Source organism: Lemur catta, chromosome 12 (assembly GCF_020740605.2).
Source record: "Lemur catta isolate mLemCat1 chromosome 12, mLemCat1.pri, whole genome shotgun sequence".
Taxonomy (NCBI): Eukaryota; Metazoa; Chordata; class Mammalia; order Primates; family Lemuridae; genus Lemur; species Lemur catta.
This window is the reverse complement of record NC_059139.1, coordinates 52407864-52434279: the sequence shown is the minus strand read 5'-3', so window position 1 is coordinate 52434279 and position 26416 is coordinate 52407864. Positions and strand designations below refer to the sequence as shown.

The 26416-nt window shown below is 41.0% G+C and overlaps 1 protein-coding gene across 1 annotated transcript in view; it reads left to right on the top strand.

Moving 5' to 3' along the window:
* Window positions 1-26117, top strand: part of ACOT12 (acyl-CoA thioesterase 12) — a 46038-nt gene extending 19921 nt beyond the window's left edge. The window contains exons 4-15 of the mRNA XM_045565792.1: window positions 215-316; window positions 3165-3300; window positions 12400-12556; window positions 14067-14186; window positions 15037-15187; window positions 15808-15863; window positions 16167-16230; window positions 16917-17000; window positions 22016-22149; window positions 23903-24031; window positions 25310-25436; window positions 25706-26117. Of these exons, the coding sequence (XP_045421748.1) occupies window positions 215-316; window positions 3165-3300; window positions 12400-12556; window positions 14067-14186; window positions 15037-15187; window positions 15808-15863; window positions 16167-16230; window positions 16917-17000; window positions 22016-22149; window positions 23903-24031; window positions 25310-25436; window positions 25706-25855 (1410 nt within the window). The 3' untranslated portion in view covers window positions 25856-26117. The remainder of the gene's footprint in view (window positions 1-214; window positions 317-3164; window positions 3301-12399; window positions 12557-14066; window positions 14187-15036; window positions 15188-15807; window positions 15864-16166; window positions 16231-16916; window positions 17001-22015; window positions 22150-23902; window positions 24032-25309; window positions 25437-25705) is intronic.
* Window positions 26118-26416: the final 299 nt, after the last annotated feature.

Here is a 26416-nt window from a genome sequence, read left to right as displayed (position 1 = left end):
ATATTTTCTATAATCAGAGAAAAGTTATTTGTCCAGTTTTATAGAACATCATTGAAAGAGTAATATTGCCTAAAAATAAATAAAAATATTGGTTTCATTTAAAAAACAAAAGGAAATAATGGTGATGTACCTATAACTGAATTTTGAATCCTGCAGTCTAAACTGTTATTTCAATGGCTGAATGTTTATTGATTTATTTTTCTTTTCATTTTAGATCAGCATCAAGGTCACGGTACAGGACGTGTTCACTGGCATTGAGAAGCTTGTTAGCGTGGCTTTCTCTACATTTGTAGCCAAACCAGTTGGAAAAGAAAAGGTAAATTTTCTGTGTGAAGAGGTATCTAGCATGTAATTCATGGACACATTAACCATTGCACTAGAATTATTATGGAAAAAAGAACATTTCTTCTTACCATGAGCTATGCTTTCCCTGTTTTTCACCAATATTTATTGTAAAAGTTATCATTCTATGATAACATCAGAGGATTAAGTACCTTAGAAAAAAGTACCTTAGAGCAAAGCAGATGTAGCCAGTTTGTGAAAGATTAAAAAAACAAAACATTATGTTTTAAATGATCTTAAGGTCATATCAGTTTCTCAAAAATATTGCTTACTGGTTTGGTTCTTTTCTTTTGTGATTATATAACTCAAAATTGAGTCAAAATAAAATCTTCTTCAAAAAGCAAGAGCAATTTAGCAAGCAGTTGCATGGTATGGGCCAATCATTTTTTATACCTAAAGGAAAAATATCAAAGCTGCTGAGTTACTGAAGTTTAAAAATAAGCTTCAGGGCATCCGGGGTGAAAACACCCTTCGAAGCATTGGATGCCACTGCCCGCCCAGCTGGCTTGCCTGGCTGGGGGCCAGATCCCCTCGTCTCTTGGCTTTCTTGGCATTTTTTTTTTTCAGTGTCAGAGTGTCTGGGGGAGGGTCCTCATTTCATCTAAACATTTTTAAAATGTAATAATTCAATTTAGAATTTGAACTTTTCACTCCAAAGATCACTCCAAAACTGGGCACAGTGGCTTCCCCTAGATCCACTTTGAAGCAACAAGGAGCACTCGTCTCTCTGCAAAAGTGTTCTTCAGACTGTCTCCAACTTTAGAGGCGGACAAAGCAATGTTCCCACTCTACCTGACAGAGTGGCAGCAGAGCCACACATGCTAGCTACTCCTCACCTGGGCCAGGAGGCACAGAGATGGGCTGGGACTGAGTTAGCCCTCCATGGCATGGCACCAGGGTACAGGTGTCTCTGCAGAGTTTTGTACCCTGGGGCACTTCTCCCGCTCTGGGCTCAGCAATGCCTGCAAAGCAAATTCATATTGCCCATGGGTGTTGTTTCCAAACTGAAGCCCATGTCAGCTAATTATATTATTTTAAAAAATGCAGCTTTTGGGGCCATATCTCGGAACTACTAAATTAGAACCACTGGTGTTGGAACTTGGAATCTGTACTTTGACAAAGCATCCCAGGGATCCCACGTTCAGTAAAACCTTAGACATTAAAATAGGTCTTGCCAATCATTCTGCTTTTCCTAGAATCTTCCCAGATCTCCAGACTCTTGGGAATAGGGGGGTGAGTGCAGAGTTCCCATATCTGAGAGAGAGTGACAGAAAGGTGTACACCTCGCCATCCCATTCCTTCACATGGAGGGCCATTGTTTTTGCCCCATAGCCTCAGACTTCTCACTCTGACTTCAGGGATGTGTGGGGTAAGAATATAGTATCACACTTCAGTCCAGTCTCTGCTGGGACTGAAGAACTGGTTTCTGAAAGTGGGAAGTCAGATACCATATGGTGCTACCATAATTGGTTGATTCCGATAAACTTAATTGTGAAGCACCTTTCCCAGACTAACTTATTTTCCAGCTGGTAAGATTCTTGTTCAGTAGCACATCGTGAAGAGAACCATGAAAAAATCAATCGTTTGGTTTAAACCAACAGGACTACCTGGATCTCTTTCCAAAGTGAGTTTATTCCAGGATAAAATTGGCAATGATTAACTAGACTTAGTTCAATAATTGCACAGACCAGATCATTGAAAGACCTCACAAGACTCCATAGGGTCATGCAAGGTTTTACTAAAGCTAAAGCAGATGGTACCGTGGGAGAAAGCAAGCCCAGGCCAGCATCAGAGAGGCTCCGGGCTTCCAGGAGTAGCTAGCCCTCAGGGTTCTTTTCAGTCGCATGAGATGGACTTTGTCCACAGAATAAGAATGTAATCAAGATGTATGCAAGATATATAACAACATAACCAAGATATATGCAAGGTATCTGGGTTCCAAGAGAACCAAGGCACAAGTTTACCAAGCGGTCTTTTATACCCTGCTGGTCACACAACCAAAATGAGAACTACATGAAGAGTTAGACCAGTACAAGCCATCAATCTGCACATTACTAAACAAATTAGCCAAGGTCATCTGGAGGGGTGGGGGTTTGGACTTTAGCCAGCATGTTATAAATCTTTAGCTTATTTCATCCTTATCTTGGCTGAGGGTCAGTAGCAGACTTTAGGTGTCCTGGAAATAAGCATGGACATACCCTAGTCCAGCTTCAGTGTGGCCCTTCCTTACCTACGCGGGGTCAGCAGACAGGCATTTACATAGGAACTTGAGCTCCTGGTTCTGTTGCATCATACTTTCAGGTTTCTGGAGGTTGGTGAAAGCTTTTGTCTCACATACTGATTCTTTCAGTTTGCTTATTAGATGGTGTTTTCACCATGTGATGGAATTTCCAAATTGGGAATATCTCTTGGTCCAAGATAGCTTTCTCTACAACAGCTTTATTCCCTCCCTTTGATATCTTAATTTGCAAAAGACAGAAATCATTTCTTGATAAGAATTTGGTGGAGTAAAAGTCCCTCTCTTCATTTATCAATTTGAAGAACTTCTTATTTTGTAGTTCTGTTGAAAATTTTTTAAAACAGGGACAAAATTTTAAAGTACATATTGTATGAAGAAATAATTAAGCCTGTGTTGATTTTTTTTGTTTAAAAAACATTTTATGAAAAACAATTAGTCATAGCCTGTTTAGTGAAAACACTCATAAATGGTCTATTTACTTGAGTTAGAAAACCATGTAGCATATCATTTGTTTTTGCAAAATTCATGTTGTGCCTTTATAATTTAACAAGGCAATGCAAGATAAATGTTTTTCTTTCTCCAGATTCATTTAAAACCGGTCACACTTTTAACTGAACAAGATCATGTGGAACATAATCTGGCTACTGAGAGAAGGAAAATTCGGTTACAGCATGAAGATACTTTTAACAACTTAATGAAGGAAAGTAGCAAGTTTGATGGTCAGTAAATCCACTTATAGGAATTTTAATTATATGACTGTGACAAGCAAAAAGGAGTCTCTTCTTAGAGCCCCTTAATTTCACTGTATTATTATAATTGAGTCCTGGAGATGCTGGGTATCTTTTCCAACAAACCCAGTGGCTGGAAGAGGAAGGGACTGGCCATTGAGTGTGTAACTGCTGACACCTAAGACCTTTAAACTGGAGGATCTCCAGGAAAGGAGGGAAATCAGGGCGGCCATCATTAGTAAGTGGTGCCCATTCGTGGTCGATGAAGGCAAGGATGACGACAATGCTATACATTGGCATGGTGCAGTTTCTTGTCCCAATTTCATAGGAGCTACATTAAATCTCAACAGAGCAGGGAACTGCAACTCTGAGGCGGGAAGAAACTTGCTAAAGATGGTATGGGGTGTGAGTGGAAGCCATTCGATTCTGCTCCTTTTTCTTGGTACTTTCTGTAATAACACTGTGCTTATGAGCCAACCTTTCTTAGTCCTCTGGCAATGATTTCCTGGGCTCTTTGAGGCCTCCAGGGGCCAGAATGGCAGGGAAAGGCAGGGCCTCTCCGGCCTCCCCTTCCCTTCCTTTTCGTCTGACCCCCTCTTCAAACCCAGGCCAGCTTCCAGGTGAGCCTTCCCTATACACAGGCACAGTGGGGGAGGGAGGGAGAGGGGCCAGCCCAGGCCCCGCATGCACACCCCTGCCAGGAGGGCAGAAGGGCTGCCCTTGGCTCCAAAGGAAGGCACATGGAGAACAGGAAGGAAAGGAGAGGACAAGAGCAGATCAGAATAAGAATGTCAAAAGAGAAAGAGAAAGAGTGCACGCAAAGGCCACAGGACAGAGGAAAGGTGGAAGCCGGGGCAGCAGCAGTATGGAGGGTTTATTCTGCCCCAGGTGGCATCATCGCAGTCCTGGGATGACCCACAGAAGCCCTCTCGGGTAGAATAGAGGTTTTCTCAGGTTTCCATTCATTGCTGACCGTTCAAAGGGCAATACCCATCACCAAGTTATTTGTAAGGAAATGAAGTCTTCATCATTAAATTACCGTGTTGAGAAGAGGAAGTCTCCTTTTGTAAAGCTGATCTCAGTACCAAAATACATTTTAAATACATTTTGCTCAAGTAATGAAGTAGCTGAACCATGGGAAGAACCCCAGGGCAGACTAGACAACCATTAATTAAAAACAAAGCCAAAAAAGCAGTCAACCCCAAATGTACCCTGCTGTCTCGTCACCCCTAAAATCCCAGGGAAGAAATGAAATGACAGATAAAATACTTAATAATAGCCAAATCCTTACTATGTTGAACAAGTAGATGTCTTAGGATCTATTAGAAAAACTCGAGTATTTAACATGGTTACTGATAAGTATATGCAGTTATTACCCTGATTTCACTGGCCTTCCTTCCTGCACAATTATGTCTTTTTAAAAGGCACTGTCCACATAAGCACAAACAAAATTATGCTTATGTTTGTAAGGAGAGAGTAGAGATAAGCCACTAAACAACCGGAAGTCTGCTTGGTAAGTCAAAAAGCAGTTCTTTTGGAATCTGTGCATATTCATCCAGGCATCCTTGCAAGAACTTGCTTCCACGCTCTCCAAGTCCCCCCTCATCCGAATCACATCTCGAAATCATTCTCCACCCTTCTAAGCTGGAACTCTCTGGAGCAAGCTGCTGCCATGAGGAAGATGGTGACCCTGTGCTGAGTGGGTGCCAGTCAGGCCAGGCCAGCACTTGCTTGCTGAAGTGTCTTGTGATTGTGGATAAGATCAGGATGGGCACCTTCCCTCTCAGCAGAGAGAAAGGAAAGGACGCTACACTGACCGCTTAGTTCTAGCCAGTAAATATGTATTCAGTGCCTACCATGTGCCAGGAACCTGCTTGCTATTAGAGGTATAAGGATGAAAAATGCAGGGTCTTTGATCTTGAGAAACTCATAGTTTCCTGCTGGTGACAGACACATTCATTTCAAAATAACATAGAGAGGGAACAGAGAGGTACACGCACCAAGCACTGGGTAGGGAGCCCAGAGGAAGAGCCCTTAGTGGGTTCAGAAAAAGACTAGCTGGCAGGCGGGGACCATGAGAAGAAAGCTGGGAAGGCGAGGCAGGCAAGTGCCGCAGGAGTAAAGGATGGTGGCACAAGCCAGCGTGCTGCATGCCGGAAAACCACCAACACGGAGTGTCTCTAGGAAGAAAACTCAGGATGGAAAAAGGTGGAAGTGGAAACAGACAGGCCTGTGTCATGGAGGCTCTTAGGCATGCTAAGAAGCTTGACCTGCCTTCTGTTCTCAATGGGAACCATGGAAGGATTTTGAGCCAGGTTGTGGTGTGATTAAGTCTGTACTTAATACGGTCATTCGGGGTAGAAGCAGGGAGACCAGGCAAGAGATGGGGACATCTGTACCAGGCAGTGATAGTAGGGGAGAGAGTAGGGAAAGAGTTAAAACTATACAAGATCGGATGTGGGGAGATAGGTGAGGAAGAAGAAGGAGTAGAGGGTAACTTGGGGGTTTCTGGTTTGAGCAGGAGGTTAACAGTGGTGCCATGAACTGAGCTAGTGGGTCCGAGGGGCAGAGAGGGGACAGTTTTGGTGAGGCGGAGGATGAGTTCTGTTTTGGGCACATGGCGTCTGGCAAGCCTGCAGGACATCCAAAAGGAAGGGACCAGGGCTGGGAGATGCCATTTGCGAGACAACAGCTTCTAGATGGTGGTTCAAATGCAGACAGGGAGAGCCCACGGGGAGACAAGGCTGGTCCTACGAGAGGATCAGAGAAAGACGAATCTGCGAAGGAGACCTGGAGGGGCTGTCGGAGGGGTGCAAGGGGAGCTGGGGAGAGAAGTGTGGAGTTACAAGAAAGGAGGGCTCGCCTGTGTTCCAGGAAGGAAGGAATAAACACTGTCTACTGGATTGGGAGTAGGGAAGGTGTTGGTGACGTTGGCAAGTGTGGAGTAGAGGAAGCGTGAGGGTGGTGAACAGGGGAAGGAAAGGGAGGTTGGAATGATCCTGATTACTTAGAGGAATAGAGGGGATGGTGAACAGCTTACTGTCACCTCTATGTAAAATTCACACACCAAATTAAATACCCTTCACACTAGGCTTGTTTGAAGCGCATTTACTACGGTGCAGTGGATGGTGAAGGAAATAGAGCCACCAGCCTCCTAGCCTTTGACAGCCTCCCTGAGTGTTGTCCTTTGCAGCACATGTAGACAGTGAGGGATGCAGTGGCAGTCACAGCTCTTAGAGCAGCTTGGCTATTTCAGAGCCTCTGCTTTGCAGGGGAGCTGAGGTGTTGAATGGGATCTCAAAGTGTCATCCAAACCAGCAAGAAGTGTCCACAGCAGCACTGGCATTTGACAGGAACTCAGTCCTTTCAAGGTGTTTTCCTGCATGCCAGCCACCAGAGGCGGGACCTCCTCCCTTCTGGTCTCTGGACCAGCCCCATGGGAAGCAGGCGCCTTTCTGTCAGCCCCCTCACCCCTAAGCCACCCACCCTGGAGAGAGAGCCACTTCCTCCCACCGGCAGCCTTACTCCTAATGCTGCATTGCTAGAAGTTGGGCTTCTCAGCAGCCTCGTCTACTTTCTCCTGCAGTCAGTGGTTACTGGCCAGCATGGAGTTGCACTTTTTATACTCTTATCCCAGGACTTGCTTCTGCAACCAAGACCTCTGACTTTGCCTTTTCTCAGCTTCCTCAGGCAAGGTGAAAAATAAACAAAATAAAACCTGTAAAATAGGAATAATAAAGGTACTTATGTGATAGGTTCATGTGAGGATTAAATGAGTTAGTATAGAAAGTATCAGGCATGCAGAAAGAGGTCCCATTCACAGGAGGAATTGGAGGCACCTGTTAAATTCTATACTTTGATGGAATTTGGCTGTGAGGTTTGAAAGAAACAGCCTGGAGCTAGAGGAGACCCTCAAGGTCAAGGGGCATTGTTTTTCAGGATAGGAGAAACTTGGTCATGGTTCCACGCTGACTGAGGTGATAAAAATTATTATGGAAGGACAGGTTGGTTATAAAAGAAAGAAATAATTTGTGTAAAACCTGGACTTCAAGCACCTGAGAATTGTTATTTATTTGCCTTGGGAGGAATTTATGGTGATCTGTGCTATTCTGACCTCTCTTGTAAGGGTTAGTTTATGGGGAAGTGCTGCTAGGATGGTGATTCAAGCTGCCTTCACTCCCCACTCAAGGTAACATGAGCCAGGTGAACTTGCGTGGCTGTGCTGGCTTCTTTGGGTGCTATACAAGTTGTACTATTAACAATAAACAAAATCAGCAGCAATTTGTCTCCACAACATGAACAGTACTTTGAGTAATAGAGACCTTCTAAATTAATTAGTAACAGGCACAGGCTACAGTTATTCAAAGTAGGGATCAAATGATGACGATGGACTTTAGTTTCCGTTTGTTAGGAAGTTGGCCAGATCAGATTTACATGTTAGGATCAATTTAGAATTGTGGATTTTTTAAAGTCTGCTTTTATCATCTGTTTCACTTATAATCTGACCTACAATTGATTATTCCACATTTCTTTGCACGAAATAACTTTTAACCCTACTCCATTGATTTGATCTTCTTTTTGGAAATTTTACTAACTTCCACGCCACCAAAGGTCCCACAGAACTTACGAGAAATTTCTCCATCTAGAACATAAGAGCCAGACTCTGACATTTAAAATTGCTATGGAGTGTGTGGTTTGTCTACCTGCTGCCCCTTGGATCTGATGGAGTCTGTTTTGACTGGACACAATGTTCTAAAAGAAGGTAGCCAGGCCATCTCTGTTATTAAACCATGTTTTTAGAAAAACAGAGGTTTATCTTGGTTGTAATATCAAAAATAAAAGATTGGCATCTTTTTCAAGATGTTGTATGATGGAAATGCAGGTTGTTAGAACAGTGAGAAGGTTGAATCCAGATCATATGCTTTCAGAAGAAAAGACAAAAGGTGAGATTAGAGTTTGTAAAAGCAAGACACGTCTGAGACATGTTCTTGTGCCACTGGATCATTTTTGGAAGCTTGACATATAGGGGAGAAACTTAGGATTTGAAGCATTTTAGTGGTAATTTTTCAGTAAGAAAATCAGATCTTAAAAGCATTATCCTGCTTGACCTCTTCTGGATAGGCAGAAAGAAAACTAGGGCTAGAATGACCTCGATTCAGGTCAAAGTTCCTGACCCAAAATTGAGGAATGAATGTAAAGTTGTCTAAGCAGGATGATGACACAGCACTTTAAGAACATCCAAAGTACAAGTATCTAATTGACTACGGGAAGCCTGCAGAAAGGAGCAGGTCTGTTTATTCTGCTCAGGCCAAACCAGAGCTGTGGCCTGAATTGCTCTCTGAACCCAGGGAAACCCTATTTTCCACTGACTGGCAACTGCCTGCAAATAAGCATGCTGCTACACCAAAGTCACCTCCACTCAGTGTATTTCTGCATGCACTTCACAGCTGACGCTTGCGCACGTATGACCCGACCTAGTACCTCCTACCTCCGAGGGTCCCAGTGCATGCTGTGTATGTCCTCACAGCAAGTGAGTGGCTCTTCCTTTAACATTATTCCTCAGAAAAAAAAGGAGCTGCCTTATAATTTGAGTCTTTACAATTTCTCTCATATCATAAGAGCCCCTATTAATTTTTTATTTTATAATTATTTAAAACTGATGTTTAAATAAATAGTATATAGACAGAATGAAAAATTCAGAAGGTATAAAAGAGCAGATAGTCAAAAAGTAAGTCTTCCTACCATTCCAGTTCCCACCTTCAAAGACAACCACTGTTACACACACACACACACACACACACACACACACACACACATACACACACAAATGCACTTGTGCACATGCTGATAGCATAATATTCAAACAGTTATGCATTGATTTTTTTTTCATTTAACAATATATTTTAGAGATAGTTTATATTAATTTATTTTGAACAAAAAAGTACCATTGGGGTATGCAATATTAGCCTGAAAAAAAAATCTCAATCAACACTAGTTTGGGATGTTTAGAAAACATTTTCTAATAAAATCAATTTTAAAAAGAGAAAAGTTGAAAGGAGTTGAGATTTCATATGCCTTTTAAAGGTCGTGTTAGGAAGAAATTCAATTTTGGTGGACTCACTGTCTGGAAAAACCTAAAAATTTCTGTATAAATATTTACAAACATCTTTGTAAACACACCTCAGCAGGCAGAAAAATATGAGAAAACCTTGAAGTCCAGAAATGGTTAGAAAACATAAATGCAGCAGTGTAAGTTTGCACTGGAGCTGGCATTTGTTCTAGAGGACCCTGTAGGTGCCCAAAGACATAGAGCCTGTGTGTAATGGGCCTGTATGAGCTCAGGGGACACAGCCAGGGGCCCATGTTAGGTGGAAGGTTCAAACAGGGAACATTTCATGGAGCTGTAAATCCCGAAAGGTGATACCCTCAGTGAATCAGCTAGACAAATTCCACCCTTCAGAGAGCTCTGGAGGGATGCTTTTCTGTCTCAGTCCTAGGTGGAAGGGGGAAAAAAAGTTTCCCTTTGAGAATTCAGTCACAGGTGCATCCTCATGCAGGTTTATTTAGTATCCGAATTCACATGACCTGTCTGGGCTGAAACAGACCAAGTGAACTTTAGTGTAAAGTGGGACCGTGTTGTACTACCCCAGGTGATCTGCAGCAGAAATGCAAATCCTTTGTGAATAAATGACTTCAAGCCCTGCTCTCAAGAATTTCCACAGATAAAGATCCAAGCAATATGAGCCGCGAGACAAAAATCACAAAAGAGAGAAATAAATAAGGCAATAAGATCTAGAAGTGACACCAGGTCCACAAAGTCTGAATGAGGCCCACAAGACTGCGGATATCAAATTTATCAAAGAATATGAAGTAAGAATGTTAATATGTTTTAAGAAATAAGAGAGTATCAAAAGTAAAATGCAGAAACAGAAAAGATGACCTAGAAAGTTTAACAAAGAGACAAAGAATGTCTATAGAAAAAGAATATATAATAATTAAAATTTAAAACTCAGTGAATGAATTAAACAGCAGATAAGACAGTGAAGTGAAAGAGAGATCTGAGAGTGACCTAGTACATAGCGAGATAGACAAACGGGAAATGTGTGAAAGAGGTTGGGAGACATGGGGAGTGGAGTGAGAAGTCCAGCGCATCGAGTCAAAGCTCCAGGAGTGGGAGAGAAGCAGTATTTGAAGCAAATGACATGAAGAGATATTTCATTAAGAGGTAACAAGAATGTTTAATGTACATGTGTAAAGATGTTGGACCTCATTAGTAATCAGGGAAATGCAAATCATAACCAACATGAGATACTATTTCACACCCACTAAATTGGAAATAATCGAGTGTCTGATAAGACTGTTTAAACAAAAACGGGGAACAGCAGGAAATCTCATAAACAGCAGACAGAAGTGTCAGTACAGCCATTCTATTACCTAAAAACAATGTACTGAGAGTAAAGACTATGAATGTAAAGTAAATTAGCAAAGTTAAAGTCATTCATTTATTCATTCATGTAACAAATATTTACTGAACACCCATGTTCAGGAATTATATTAGAATTTATAAAGTTCCTAGTCCCTGCCCCAAAGAGCTTAGGATCTAGTGGATCACATAAAAAAAGATCACACAAATAAACATAAAACTATAGCCATGAAAGGAAGGCACAAAGAGAGCCCATTATAGAGGGACTGGGCTGTGGAGTTCAAGGACGGCTTCCCTGAGTCAAGACAGAACAAGAGAGAGGTGGAGAGGGTGGTGGTGGCCAGAGGAATTGCTACAGATAGCAGGGACGTGGCAAATGCCCTGACATTGAAGACAACACTTCGTCAGAGAAAGTGAAAAAAGACCAGTAAGTTACTGGAGCAAAGGGAGAGAGGCAGTGTGCTGGGGGAAGCAGGGTCAGTGGCAATCGGACTAGCTGGGGCTGGAGAGGGAGGCATAGGCAGAGGAGGGCTCCTAGGCCAACGCGAAGAATTCAGCATTTTATACTAGAACAACAGGAAGCTACCAACATGTTTTCAGCTGGGACTGAAATGATCAATAGAACAAAGGTAAAAAAAATAAAAGAAAAAGACCATCCATTAATTATAAAGCTAAAAATTCCATTAGGAAGTGGAGTTAAAGGTTTCTGTGACCACACTTTTTAGTCACATAGATGTGACAGTGCCAAGAATACCAGCACTAGCAGGGCAGACCTTTGCTCTCACGCTGCAAGCTCAGCTCTGCCTCTGACAGGCAACCAGAATGCTCCCCCAGTTTGTAAATCCCCCCACCTCCCCAACAACAGCCTGTGAGATCGAAGCCTTGCCAGTGGTTTGCTTGGAGATGCACGGAGCATAATTGAACATATTTTACTGCTTTGCAGCCGGAGTAAATGATTTCTCCATTGTTGAGAGTAAAAACCAATCTGTCAGTAAATGAAGGAGATAGGATTCAAAAGAAGCAAAAGGACATCAAAAAGTATAATGGATTGTGTCTTTTCTGCTCGTGACTGCATTCATCACAAGACAGTTTCCACAGGAGGCCACATCCTTATTCTGAAGTTTATGGTGTTCCAGATTCTCAGTGTCTGTGGTCCTTCATGGCTAAAATTCCTTTATTTTTAACAACTTCATTGAGATATAACTGACAAATGATAAATGGCCTATATTTAAGGTGTACAATTTTTTGAGTTTTGACGTAAGTATATACCTGTGAAACCATCACCACAATTAAGACAATGACATGCACATCACCCCCAAAATTTCTGCCTCTCTTTGCCCTGACTTGCTCTTCCCTCGCCACAAGCAACTCAAGTTTAAATGTAATCATTCTTTTAATCAAATTCTAGTGGACTTATTAGATAGGTTACAATATGATCTTTAAAAGACCCTTTGTGATCTGTTATCTTAACCCAATTCACTGTAAATATCTACCATTCAGATAGAAGTCACTACGTAGAATCTGTTTACTTGCTCAGTTTTAAGTTTTTCAGAACAATTTAATTTTTTTAAAGCTCCCAGAATTGAGTATGCTGCCGGGAAGGAAAAGCCATAGCTCCAGGTCCTGGGCTCACTCCACCATCATTAATGTTTCCATCCACCTTGCAGATCCCATTTGTGATGAAGAGGAAGAAATGGTTTCCACAAGGGGCACCGCGGTTCAGAGCATTGAACTTGTGCTCCCCCCACACGCAAACCATCACGGAAATACCTTTGGTGGCCAGATTATGGCTTGGATGGAAACAGTGGCTACTATTTCTGCAAGGTTCTTGGTTTTTACTTTCGGCATGTGATTTTGGGACCAATGGGTAGAAAATGGAGAGGATCTGAGATCCAGTTCCTGGGCTGGTCAAGGAAAGGACTAAGAAAAATGTTGCCTTTTATCAAAGTGAAGAAACCATAAATCGTTTGCTTGCTTACCTTAGGATTGATCTCTCTTGTTTGAAGGTGAACGTTTAAGTTCTCGGTTCAGAAATAAAAATGAAATGACAGTTTTAATACTTTATTCTGAATTATGAATATTGATCCTGTGACATTGCAACTCATTGTGATGATAGTTTATGACAAAGGACATGCAAAATAGAACTAGAAGGCAGCCTTCACGCTTGAAAATAGCCAGTCTAGTTACAAACCTTTTAAAAGACAACTTAGAGGTAGGACTGACCTTTGAAGGTGCTTGCTAAAAATCATTATAGCCAAAGAATTAACTAAAAAATAAGCAAAAAAGAGGGGAATACTTGGAAGAATACTTTTAAAGGCTCTTCAATTTCAAAAATGGTATTTTATTCTTAATGGAACCATGTCGGTAATCAAGCAGCTTTAAAGAACACTGTGTACTCTGGAAATGCATTTGAACACGGTCTGCCCATCTGACAATTTTTGTAACCACTGAAAATTATTGAGGCTTTATTTTCCCCAAATTATAAGAAATTTATGATTAATATGAATATAGTTATGACTATAGTTAGAAACCTGTAGTTATCCTTTCTATAAATTATGCACAAATAAGAGAGCTTGTTTTTAAAACGAGATTGTCATTCTTAATGACAATAAAGCATTCGAACCTGTTCTATTGTAAAGTCTTACGATATAATTAACTATGGAGGGGTCTGTTCACTTGGTGTTGGCACAATTCTTTAGAGTAATTGAATGATGACAGTGGGAATCTAAAATGTAGTAAATTATGGAAGTTACTTTCTGAAATTAAATATTACTTATAACTATTTCAGAATACCATACACTAAAAATTGTAAAATGTACATTTCATAAGCCTTTCAGGCTTTGTGCAGCAATCCAGGTAATTCTTCTGTGGGGAAAAATTTTGTCTTCTGCAATGTCGGTGAATTCAGTTAACTGTGAAGCTAGGGATTCGGTGTGAATGGCGCCAGGGACTCCAACCTGGGATCACAGCTTCCTGGGACTGTAGTCATGAGCTGTCAGGAGGAATGTAACTCTCAAATCAGAACAAAAGGCATTGGTTTGTTTCCTGGAGAGACTTCCATAGGGAATAAGACAAGAGCAGAATCATTGGCATCTTGGTAAAGAACTCACTGCTCAGGGACATGATATTTCCCATAATATCTGCAGGAAGTGTCTAGAACCACTCCCAACACACACACAATCCAGTTTATTTATTTCACTCTAGTTAAAAGAGGTGTTTACTTAGGAAAACAGGTTGAGACTTGTCTATTGCATCCGTTCTGTGAATCAGCAGTTTATGAAAATATTTTGGAGAATGATCACTTTCTTCTCTCTCCTTCCCTTTGTTTCCTTAGCCGCCTGTGTCGGGCGCATCCCCTTCTGAAGTCTGTGGATATGTTCAAGTTCCGGGGACCATCTACAGTCGGAGACCGTCTTGTCTTCAGTGCCATTGTCAACAATACGTTTCAGACCTGGTAAAGCATGCTCATAGGCTGCTGTAACCAACTACACTGTACATATTTAATGTTTTATTTTTATTTCAATCTGGAGGTAAACGTAGGGACTACTTTAAAATAACCAAGTTGCTTCTAATTTTTTTTTAAACTTCACTCAGTCTTCAAGATCTGTAGGCATACATTTTAGCCCTGTTCTGCTTTGGGTCTCCTCGCACTGAATAAACTGCGACGGATTGGGTTTTGTCTCAGAAGGGCAGCTGTGTGTCCCAGTGGGCCCAGGATGGTCCTGGTTTATACTTGTCATCCTGGCATAATTATTAACTTTTCACTCTACAAAGTGCCCCAGTGACTATATAATAATGGTAAACCAACTTGTAATGGAACTGTTATTAATCACCATGAAGTACAAACTACTTCCCAGTTATTTTTAAAACACAGTGAGATTTAATTTAGTATTTTTTTCTGTATAAATGTGAAAAAAAAAGAAAGAAGTATGTTTTCTGTCTAATTTGTGTTTGATTTTTTTCTAATTGCAGAGCTATTATTTTTTAGGGAAGAAAACCTGACTTTGGCACAATTTATCACCCACCCCCATTGCTAAAATATGTTCATGAATGTATAGAAAGGCCCAACTGGCCTTTTTCCCATTCGAAAGTGGAAAAATAAAGTGGAAATGCTCTCAGGGTCTTGTACAAACTGATCCATCGGCCTGAAAACAGATTGTAATAGTTGCACAGATTTGTTGATGACAAAGAAGAAAACCCAGGGCCCTGGTTCTCCTGTTGCCTGGAGGAGGTGGTGGCAGTGGTGGGCAGGGAGGCCAAGGCCGTGGCTGTCTTCGCCTACCGTCCTGTGTTGCCCCTTGCAGTGTCGAAGTTGGAGTGCGAGTGGAGGCCTTTAACTGTCTGGAGTGGGCCGAGGGCCAAGGCCGCCACATCAACAGTGCTTTTCTCATTTATAATGCCATTGATGATAAAGAAGAACTCATCACATTTCAACGAATCAAGCCCATTTCGAAGGTCAGTTATCATGTGAGGCTCAACTCTCAGCCCTATGGGTGCAGAGCTCTGCCCAGAATCTCCCACCAGAGACAGCCTCGATGGCTATTCCCCTCCGGTTTCCTTTCTTTTCTGCATCACAGAGTAAAATGGACTTTTTCTTTTTTGCCCCAAATCGCTTTGATCATTTGTTAGAATGATGGGAGCCCTGAGGACCCCACCTCTGCTCAGCCACGGGCTGCTGGGGGTAGAATGTCACCTTCTGTCCCATTTCTGAATTGCTTGTCTCACTTCCTCACATGCAGTTCTTAATGCTTAACTCATCGCACTGTCTCTTTCCCGCTCCTAAAATTGCCTTATTGCCAATGTTCACCTTTTCTAAGAACTCTGTAGTGAGATTTATAAATGATAACAATCTCCACCATAAAAAAAAAGGAAGAAAATAGCTGTTAAGGTCACGCTTTTATTCATGCAGCTGGCTTCTGTGGATTCAACACAGAAGTTCTGACTCGATGGGGAGAGTTCACAGAGGGACACTGCATCCCAATTAGCCCTTTCAACTAACTTAGGAGAAGGATACTTAAGGATTGTAGCACTGAAATATTAGAAATGTATTGATTTTGCTTTGTTTCTTATTAAAGGATGATTTTAGACGCTATCGGGGAGCTATGGCACGTAAGAGAATTCGCCTAGGCAGGTAAGAGACAGAAGGTGTAAGGACTTTATGGAATGTTCTCTTATCTGACAAATTATGTAACCGAGAACACCTCTCTGGGTCTCTATTCCCACGTAATATGAAAACAGAAGGTCTGATCTTCCCTGACTGTGAAGGCTGACTGCTGACTACTCACTAGTGGAAACTGTTCTTCCTGATTGTTCCACCAGTAAAAGCAGCTTTTTAAAACTGCTAACATCCATTCAAGAAAACATCACAGTTACTGTTGTGTGCTAAATGCAGGAGGAAAAACCTGTCATTTAACATTTTAATTTTTTTTTCCAGAAAATATGTTATTTCCCACAAAGAAGAAATTCCGCTTTGCATACACTGGGATAGAAGCAAGCAGGTGATGGTTTTATGATTTGCAGCTCTTCATAGAAAAGTCACATCATTACAAAAACAGAAATCCCTTTTCCTAACTGATTCAGGTTGTGCCTACACAGGTTAGATGAAAAGGTGAATTGTATCAACTGGTCATTTCAAATGAAACAAACCAAGCTATCAGTTACTGGTTACCAACCAGTGGCTTCACTGTCTTGACTTCTACATACGACTCCCAAACCACAAACTCAGGGTGCTTTGCCGTCAGACACACACTGTCCAGCAGCATAGTGCATTAAGATCTGTGTCTTACCACGATTTGTGCCGCATGACATGCCCACCAGGGTGTATTTTGGTAAAACAACAACAAGGTGGTAGTCATTCGAATGCTTTTGACCATAAAATGTAAAGAGAAATCCAAGTTTACTTATCACAAATTGATTATAAGTCATACAGGAGGGTAATCTGTCTTCGCTCAGGACATCAATTAAAATGACAACTAAGTTGTGAAGCATACAGTTACCTTGTCTGAATTCTAAATTAAGAATTTGAGGTGAAAATTATACATGGTCTGTATTTTAATTCTAAGCTCAATATGATCACTTCGACTCAATACAGACCTCCTCTACCAGTGCCCATGTTTTCAGGAGAAAAGATTTGATCCCATATCTATGCATTGAAGACACAGCTTTTCAAATATTTGTATTTTAGGCATCTCTGAGTAATGGCAATGTGGAGGCTCTCAAAACGCTGGCGGCCAAAAAGGGCTGGGAGGTTACCAGCGCTGTGGGAAAGGTAGGAGGCACCCAGGTATTTGCACGGCCGGTTGCCCAACACAAATGAACGTTGTCATGGGGGTGGTGGTGGTTCTGCTGCTTCTGCTGCTGCTTTTAAGAAGCTTAAAAATCTTTGGGGAAAACTGTTTCTAAGAGGCAAGCACCTCTGCAGCCTGTCTCTACACGCTGGTTGATTTGGAGTCCTTCAGATACGCCCCCCACATTCCTACCTCTGGGCTTAGGTTCTCACATCCCACCTCCCCCTCCTCCTCTTCTCCATCTACCCAAATCCAGCCTGGTCTACAAGACCCAGGACAAACGCTTCTCCATAAAGCCCCTCCTGCCTTTCTTCTCCCTCTAGCAACTCCTTTAGTCACGACTTCTTTAAAATTAGTTTGTCAATTATTTATGCACCATCTTATGGCATTTCTTCCATAGCTACCTTGAACTGATATTTAAGCCTTACATAGCAATTTAACTTTTTACACATGGTCATCTTACCATAAGTAGGTTATAAACTTCTTTAGAAAGAAGCCTTATCTTGATTTCTTTGTATCTCTCTTAGCACTATTATACTGTTTGCATGTCTTCAGATTTAGATAGGCATATGTCATTCAGATTTTAATTTTATCTAATTTCGGAGGTTTGTTAGGAGACCCTCTGAAGCTCGTGCCCACACTAACTAGACTGTACCAGAGTGTAAGCTGTCCGCGGGCCGATCTGCTCACCACTATGCCCAGACCATAGCAGCACCTGGCACTTGGCCAATGCTCAGAAATGCCGGCTGTTTGACTGTGTTCCGGTTTCAGTACATACTGATTTCCACCATCAGTGAAGCACTCGCCTATAAAATAGGATGATCACATGTCCTGATTTTCCTGGGACAGTTCTGGCTTATGCCTGTATTCCCATCATAATTATTAACAGTGCCTCAGTGTTCCAGTTTGAGTGATCAATAATCTAGTTATTTTACGCTAAAATCTAAATAAATTCAGATGCTACTTCATTGATTCAGCTCTGACTTTGACCTCCTTGTGGGTTTTGATTTTGGTTGTTTGCTTTTATTATTTCTTTGTCCTCACTATTAAATCTTTTTAGGGTCTTCCTTACCCCCGTTGGATCCAGTGAGGTGTCTGTCTCTGCTTGGTTCAGGGATGCAGGAACACAGGCCTGACACCATTAAAGCATTTGTTTCTCTTTATTTCTCATAAAAGATGCTTCAATACTTTGCTTTCTTTTATTAATATCAAATCTTCTTACATCATTGCTGACATCTGGGCGGTCATGAGCAGCAGTGGAAAATACATTATGTCTGTAATGAACCAAAAGAATATATTTAGTGAAGTTGTATAATATATTAAAACTTGAGTTCTTTGGGAGACTGTGGCCAGAAACAAACCCAAACTAATAAATTTGCTACTGTTGTACAGAGCCATAAATGATTAATTCTTAATTTTGTACAGATACTTATTAGAGGATATTGTGTGATTAAAGAAACTTTCTTGAGGTATTGCTGTTGAATTTGAATCCTTTCTTTTCAAATTATATTTATGATAGAAACCTCATTTTAAAAATCTGATAAAAAATGTTTTTTTCTGTCTGAGTTAGCCTCCTCTTCTCTCCCACTTTTTATAGCTTGTATGTATTTTTAATTTTAAACTGTGGTTCTATTTTTTGTCACCTTTTAGCTGAATAATTCTTAAACACAGTTGTACAACACAGTCTGTTAAGAATCATACTTATTTCAGGTTTTAAAATCGATAGTTATTTTTGCTATAAATTAAATAGTAAAAGTCTAAGACTTTTGATATTTGTAATGAAATTGGAAAGAACTTATGGTTTTAACTCACATTTCATTTTCCATGTATAATGATGGAACTAATCACAGTAGTAATACAGGCAGCAAAAGGTATATTTTGGAAACATCACACAGGTACATGAAACAGCTAAAGAATAATTATCAGGTAGTTTATAAACAAATGAGAGAGTGTAGTGTTTAAACCATAAAGGTCGGCTCTTAGGCAATTGAAAGTTACTGAGAGAGAACTTCAGAGAGGGGATGGCTCTTAGCTCCTTGAAGATAGTGTAAGGGATATATTTTTGAGGGGGAAAGAGAGCTTTCCAGGTCGCGGGTAGCTTGAGCCAAGTCCTCCTGGTGGAAATTAGTAAGAGTGGAGACTGGCCTGACAGGAGTAGCTTTTTATTTAAGGACTAGCTGAGGATAAGCTGGGGAAATTATGGTGAAAGCCAGAATGACACAGACCACCTGAAAACCTTCACGCAGGACAGAACGTCAGTGTAGGAAACAGACGGAGAGTGGGGGGGGGGTGCTATTCTCAAGGGAGCTGGAGAAGAGGCTGGGCCCAGAACACCCCCTCCCTGGGCCTCACCCCCTTAGCCTCTGCGGCAATCTCCAGATACCTCCAAGGAAAATCAGGGCTCCCCCTAGGCTGCTGTAAAAACTACTTTTGACCTCCTTCCCACAATGTAGTCTCAATAACCTATTTGTTAACAGATGGTACAAAAATTCTAAAATTTGTGGTTATTTCCTCTTGCACTATTTGCATAAGACATCCAAAGCCAAATCCAAACAGAATCTTATTAGAATGAAAAAAAATCACTAATAAAATGTTAGCAAGCTCTAGCAGATTTTGAGCCTTTCTGACATTAAGCTTCACTTTCTAGGATAAAATTCTCTAATCACCAAATGATAAAGAAAATGTTTAAGTTGGTTACAAAGGAATTTTACCTCTATTTTCCTGAGCATGAAAGAGAAGACATTTTCTTGGATAATTGTTCCCAGGGAATTTTTTTCACTAAACAAAAGCTGGCCTTTCTTAGCGGGGTCTAAAGAGAACCAAAACCAACTGCTGCCTTTCCTTGTCCATTTTGTTTGCATCAATATCTTTGATTTAGACAGCAGGGCAAGGAGGACTTGCAGCTGCCCTCACCTTTTGGGGGAAGCATCGAAACCTTGTCCATTCATTCAATACTGTACCTGCCACTGGTAAGTCCAGTGAGCTCTGTAATGGCAGAACTGAATGGCAGCTACTTAGCTTGATGTTTGCTTTGGCTCCAGGATAGGAAGCAGCAGCATGTGACTGTAACCTTGGTACTATCTCCCTGGAAAAGTGCTGTATTCATTTCCCAGGGCTCCTATAACAGAGGACCACAAAGTGGGTGGCTTCAACAATAAAAATCTGTTGTCTCACAATTCTGGAAGCTGGTAGTCTGAGATCAAGATGTTGGCATTGTTGGTTCCTTCTGAGGCTGTGAGGGAGAATCCATTCCATGCCTCTCTGCTAGCTTCGGGTGGTTTGCTGGCAATATTTGGCATCCCTGGCTTGTAGATGCATCACTGGATCTCTGCCTTCACCTTTGTCTTCGTCTGCATTCTCCTTGTGTGCATGGTCTATGTCCAATTTCCCCATTTTATAAGGATGTAGGTCATATTGGATTACAGGTCCATCCTATTGCAGTATGACCTCATCTTAATTAATTATATCTGCAATGAATGACCTATTTCCATATAGGGTACAGGAGTTGAGGACTCCAACATATGAATTTAGGTGCGGGAGGTGGGGACATAATTCAACTCTTAACAAGTGCTCAGCACAATCTACATCTCACTCCACCTCGTTCCTCCAGGGGAGAGCATGGCTGCCCCAAGGCCAGAATACAACCAGGGCTGTAGATCTCACGCTGGCCACCTGCCCTCAGCTCCTCTGAGATTGTAGAGCCCCAGCAGCCTGCCCTACAGCCACCTGGCCACCAAGCTGTGATAAAGTGACTGATAATCTGATGATCTCTCTGGAGTTATGCCAGTGAACCTCCTTCTACTCTCCCTGTGCTGGAGGCGAGGTTAGGCATCCTTGCTAAGTAGGGTGAGTCTCACCAATCAACTGGAGCCCCACCCATAGTTTTCTTTATGTTTCATAAGTGCCCACAGCCTAGGTCATGTCTTCTTTTGCTGGTTGAATTTAGAGACCAGCTGGGCACGAAGGTCAATTGGAGAAGTAAAATGGCATAAGCAAATAACCACTTATTTCCTTTCTAAGCTGCTTTTAGTTAATTTCCCATTTCTTCATCCTCTTATTGATGATATTGATGTTTAAATAAAGATTTCTCCTTTACAGCCTGATTTTTCCATCTGCTTGATTCCTGCAGTGAAGTCATAACCCCATGTTTGTCTTCTCACAGCTTGTTGCTATGGGAATGACTATAAGTTGGCAATTTTCAACACTAACTGCAAAGCACCCTGAAAGAGACAGAGAAAATGGACAGGCTAGAAGTGTGCTCTTAGCTGAACACACATTTCTAATTGTCAAAAACACAGTAGAAGGAAAGCTCAGCATAGTGAGGGATGCATTAATGTTTAGGCATATGTCACAGGGCTCCCAAAGACAGGCTTCCTCTTACCTAAGGAGCAATATGGGTCAGAAACCCAGGAATTGGCCTCCCCAGAGGATGAGCCCTTGTGATTCAGAAACAAGAATGCTTTATGCTAAAGAAATGTGGTGCCTCGGTAGCCCTGTTGAGAGGCTGAGTTGTTTCTAGAGGTGGTTGCCTTGCTCCCTGGGCCCCCTGGCCACACTTGAAGACACACCTGACACCCTGGGAAAGTGCCTTGGCCCCAGTCTGTTGAAAGGGATGAGGTGCTGGCCTGCCTAGTAGTCTGGGGATATTCTTTGTTGTTCTTGGGTAGAGGCAGGGAAATATCACAGAAAGATAAAGAGAGAAAAGCTAATGTTCTTTTATTTTTTCACAAGAAAAACTGTTAGCATGATAATTAAATAGCCCACCTTCAAGTCACATATTGTTCGAAGGACACAGGAATGTAGCATCCTGGTCAGACCTCTAGCCATCCAAGTATCGATGTAAAATGGCCATTGTTTGGCTTCATTTTATCCAGGTAACAAGATGCTTTAGCTAGTGCAATCAGTCTATGACTACATATATATGTGTGTGTGGTTTTTAAAGTAAAAACATCAATTTTCTTTTGTAATTTGATTTTTTTTTGCCATTATCTTTTAGACAAAACTATATACTCTGGAAGAGCAAGATGTTCTGTCTGTTTGGGTTGAAAAGCACGTGAGAAGTCCAGCCCATTTGGCTTATCAGCTCTTGTCCGACTTTACAAAGCGACCTTTGTGGGACCCCCATTACATGTAAGAGCAAATGTAAAAACTTTACTTAATCAACACTGACATCATGTAAAAGATGATCCCCATATTGCAGTCCACGTCTGTTGCCCAACATATGACCCACTGTTTTATTACTAAAGAGTATTTTTTTACCATTTGCTTTGCACAGAATACTGCATCAGGGTCATACTGAGAGACACAAAACAAAAATTATTATACTTGCTTATTTATCATCTATACTGAGTTGACATGCTTCACCCACATCTATTGTAATCCTACCAATAAGGCTGCCATTATTCCCATTTAGCAAGAGAGAGGCTCTGAGACTCGTCCAGATCGCACAGGCAATAAAGTGACTGGCCCAGAATTGGAACCCAGGTCTGTCAGGCTCTGCGTTCCACACACAACCTCATTGCTCTTGAGGAAGTGATCACCCAATCGTCCTTCCCACTCTCGGTATTTAATTGGCAGTTCTTTCTGTTTCCGTGAAGCAGCACTCCCTGGCGAGAAGCTAAGAGAGCAAGCAGTGTGAGTCCCGGGGTAAGGGCACTCCTTCCTGCTCTCCCTCTCCGATCATGTCCCTTCTCCTATCAGCCTACATCTCTCACTCTTACTGCAGCCCTAATTCAATCTCCTCCACACCCTGCCCCCTGCCTTCCTGGAACACAGTACAGAGCTCTGTGCCTTGCCAGCTGCACTGGCCCTGACGGGCTGCCCTGAGGCCCGGCCACTTGGCCACAGCACCCCCAGGGCCTCACTGACATCCTGTTGAGGGGGAAGGGTTGGTGAGACGGGCTTCCCATTATATTGAGCATTACTATTTATTTTCTAATCTTGACAAGATAGAGGTTCATCTTCAAAATTTCTAAAACTCACTGTGATTAATACCATGTAATAGATTATCTAATACCACTAAATTGAAACATCTCTGGGGTCATGTGTTACATTTGCATAGAATGATATATCATGGTTAATGCTATGATAATAAAACATTCTGAGAGAAGAGGGACACATTTTAATTTTCTTGCATCAATTTTGTAGAAACTCATAAGCACAAAGCTTTTAGGAATAATAATGTGTATACTTTGGTGTTAATTCTTTAAAAATGTTTTTCCCACTATTTTCTATGTCACTTGATGTTCCAGCCAAAGTGAACTTGAATGAATGGGGGCATGAATAAGTTAATTCTAATTTAACTAACTTTTCTCATACATCTACTATGATTCAGGTACTATGCAAGGTGTTTTCATTCAATCCGCACAATAACTCCATGGGTATTATTATCTACATTTTACAGATGAAAAAATAAATGATTTGCTTAATGTAACATAGCTTGTACATGGTAATCTAGGAACCAAAAGAAAGTTGTTTGACTCCAAACTTAGTGCTCCTTCCAACACACCACATTTCTTTACCTAATAGTTCTTCTTGGACTGTGCATAGAATTCACCACTCTTCGAAATGTTTTTACTTGATCCTAGAGAAAAATAACTCTGTGGAAAACAGCTCAATATCTTTCTCTGAAGTATTAAGTACAACGATCTTGGAGTCCGACAGCCACCATCCTCTCTCCATCACATGCAGAATTGTTCCTTCTGATCAAAGAGTCATTCTAAGGGCAGAATTTGAGCAATGATGCTGGCTTTGGGGGGAATAGTTAGGTGAGCTGAAGGGGTGAATGTGGACACCAGTGATGAAATTATGCAAGCAAATAAGGGAAGTGAATGCCTTAGCAGGTAGAAAAGTGTGTCCTTTTCCCACTCTTCTATATACATAGGTCCTGTGAAGTCATCGACTGGGTGAGTGAAGATGATCAGATATATTACATCACCTGTCCTATAGTGAATGGTGACAAACCCAAAGACTTCGTAGTGCTTGTATCTCGAAGAAAGCCTCTCAAAGACGAGTGAGTATATGCAGCCCAAGTGTTATAGCAATATTTTATAGTATAGGATAGAAATTAGAAGTTGATATGGAAAATAAGGAAGTCATTGTAGGTATTTCTGGTCTTGAATGATGTTCATTTGAATTGTTTCTAGATGAGTCTTTGGCTAGCTTTAAAAAAAATTGACAATCATCTATTAGGTGCCAATTGCATGCAAACCACTATGCAAGAATCCTAAAGCAATTCCCTTTCCTGTGTAGATGTAAAACTCATATTTAGTAAACCTTTGAAACATTCTATTATCAGTAAAAATGCAGTGAAAGCCGAAAAAAGCACCAGGAATTGGTTTACAATTCACAAAGGCTCGACTGTGCTAGACATCCATCATGGCTGGCTGTCAGCCGAGGCTGTCAAATGAAGTGACCAAACACTGCTTTTCCGTGTGCATTATACACAAAGGGAAGTGTCCCAAATAATCCTACACACGTGTGAGTATTAATAGATGTTCAGTGTTGTATCATTTAGTATGTCAAAACATATCAGAAATAAACTGAAGTTCCATCTTATAAATTATGGTAGATCTATACTACAGAGTACTGGGCCATCATTAAAAAGGATGAAGTAGCTAGAGAGGCAGTGATACAGAAACACCTCCAAAGATTTATTGCTAGGTGAAAAATCAATTGTAGACCGATATTTGTAAAGTGATCTTATTTATGTAAAAATCTATATGTGTAAATTTGCTTACATAAATGTCATTGTTATACATTTATAAAAAGGTCTAGAGGGCTACACAATAAAATGTAAAGAAGGTGGTCACCTCTAGGGTAGTGAATAGGATTGGGACTAAAATGGACTGGAGGAAGACTTTTATTTTCTAGCCTATGGGATTCTCTATTGTTCGAAGGTTGTTGGGGGTTTTTTTGTTTGTTTTTTTTTTTTTCCGTTTCTTTTTAAACAATGGGTATGGGTTTTTTATTTAAAAAGGGAAGGAGGCTGAAACTCTTTAGGGCACAATAAAACTTCAGTTTGGAGGTCGACTCCAGTTTTGCAGAGTTATACAAAGTACCGTATATGTAATTCTTTGCAGAAAACACCTGTGGGCCTTATTACTGTCTCCTACTTTGAATGTAGCCATGGAGGATGCTTTCTGATGCAGGCCACTTATCTAGAAGATCTGGGTCTTCATAGTTTCACTTCTACCTATATAAATAAATTGCGTTAACCACAGGAATGTATTTTTTAACAACTATTCTTCATTTCTCACGAGAACTTAGAAAATGTCTTCTTACCTTTCAGTAACACTCACGTGGTGGCAGTGAAGTCGGTCATTTTGCCATCAGTCCCACCGTCTCCCCAGTATGTCAGGGGTGAAATTGTATGTGCTGGATTTCTCATCCATGCCGTTGACAGCAGTTCGTGCACTGTAAGTTTGATGAAACACCTGCAGATTAATTGGCTTCATCAGGTATAGAAAAATCCCATAATCTACCCAGTTGTCTTAATTAATTGTAATCCTTTATTTTGTGTCCACACTAAGGGAATCCTAAAGTCACCCTTTCAGACCATCTACTCCAGAAGGTCCCCAGAAGATTAGGGTCATAGGCTCTCCTACACTCACAAGACTCAGATCCCTGCTTGAGAAAGCTCCACGTCAATAAGAAATTAAAATATTGCGTTTTCTTTTTGAAACAGGTATCTTACTTTAACCGCGTTTCTGCTGGCATCCTTCCATACTTTGCTGGAAATCTTGGTGGCTGGTCAAAATCCATCGAAGAAACAGCAGCCTCTTGTGTACAGTACATAGAGAATACTATTAATGATAGGTTTACAAGCACATTTTAAATGGTCAACTTCCAATTACCTTTTAATTCCAAGCACCCTTAGCCCTGACACTTAAGACCTTTAAAATTCTATTTTAGATCATCTGAGGCTCTCCCTCTTCCAGGGGCACAGAAAATTGAAAATTGCCTGTATATGCAATATTGCTTGTTCCATAAAATGGCACAAATTTAGTTAAGATTGTCATAAACAGTTTTAGGTTTCAGAGGTGAAATGGGTGTTCTGCTTGAAATTTTAATAAATTTTATAAAGTTTGAAATGTCAATTTGCTAAGTTGACTAGTTGACTAATGTGTGGCATTGCTCCACGTGCAGCAGGTATCTGTATGTCAGGGTCATCTGACAAGATACATTGCCTAATATTACATATTCTAGAGCTTTAAATTCAGAAGACATTAAAACATAATGGAATACAATCAATTTTAGTAATAGGAACAACTTTACTAGTGTCGTTTAACATATATTCCAGATGGCTCACCAATTTAGTATCTATTGCTATATACACACACATAAAGTACCTGCAAATGTGATACTGCAGAGAAGGAGAATATTGACTGAGTTCTTC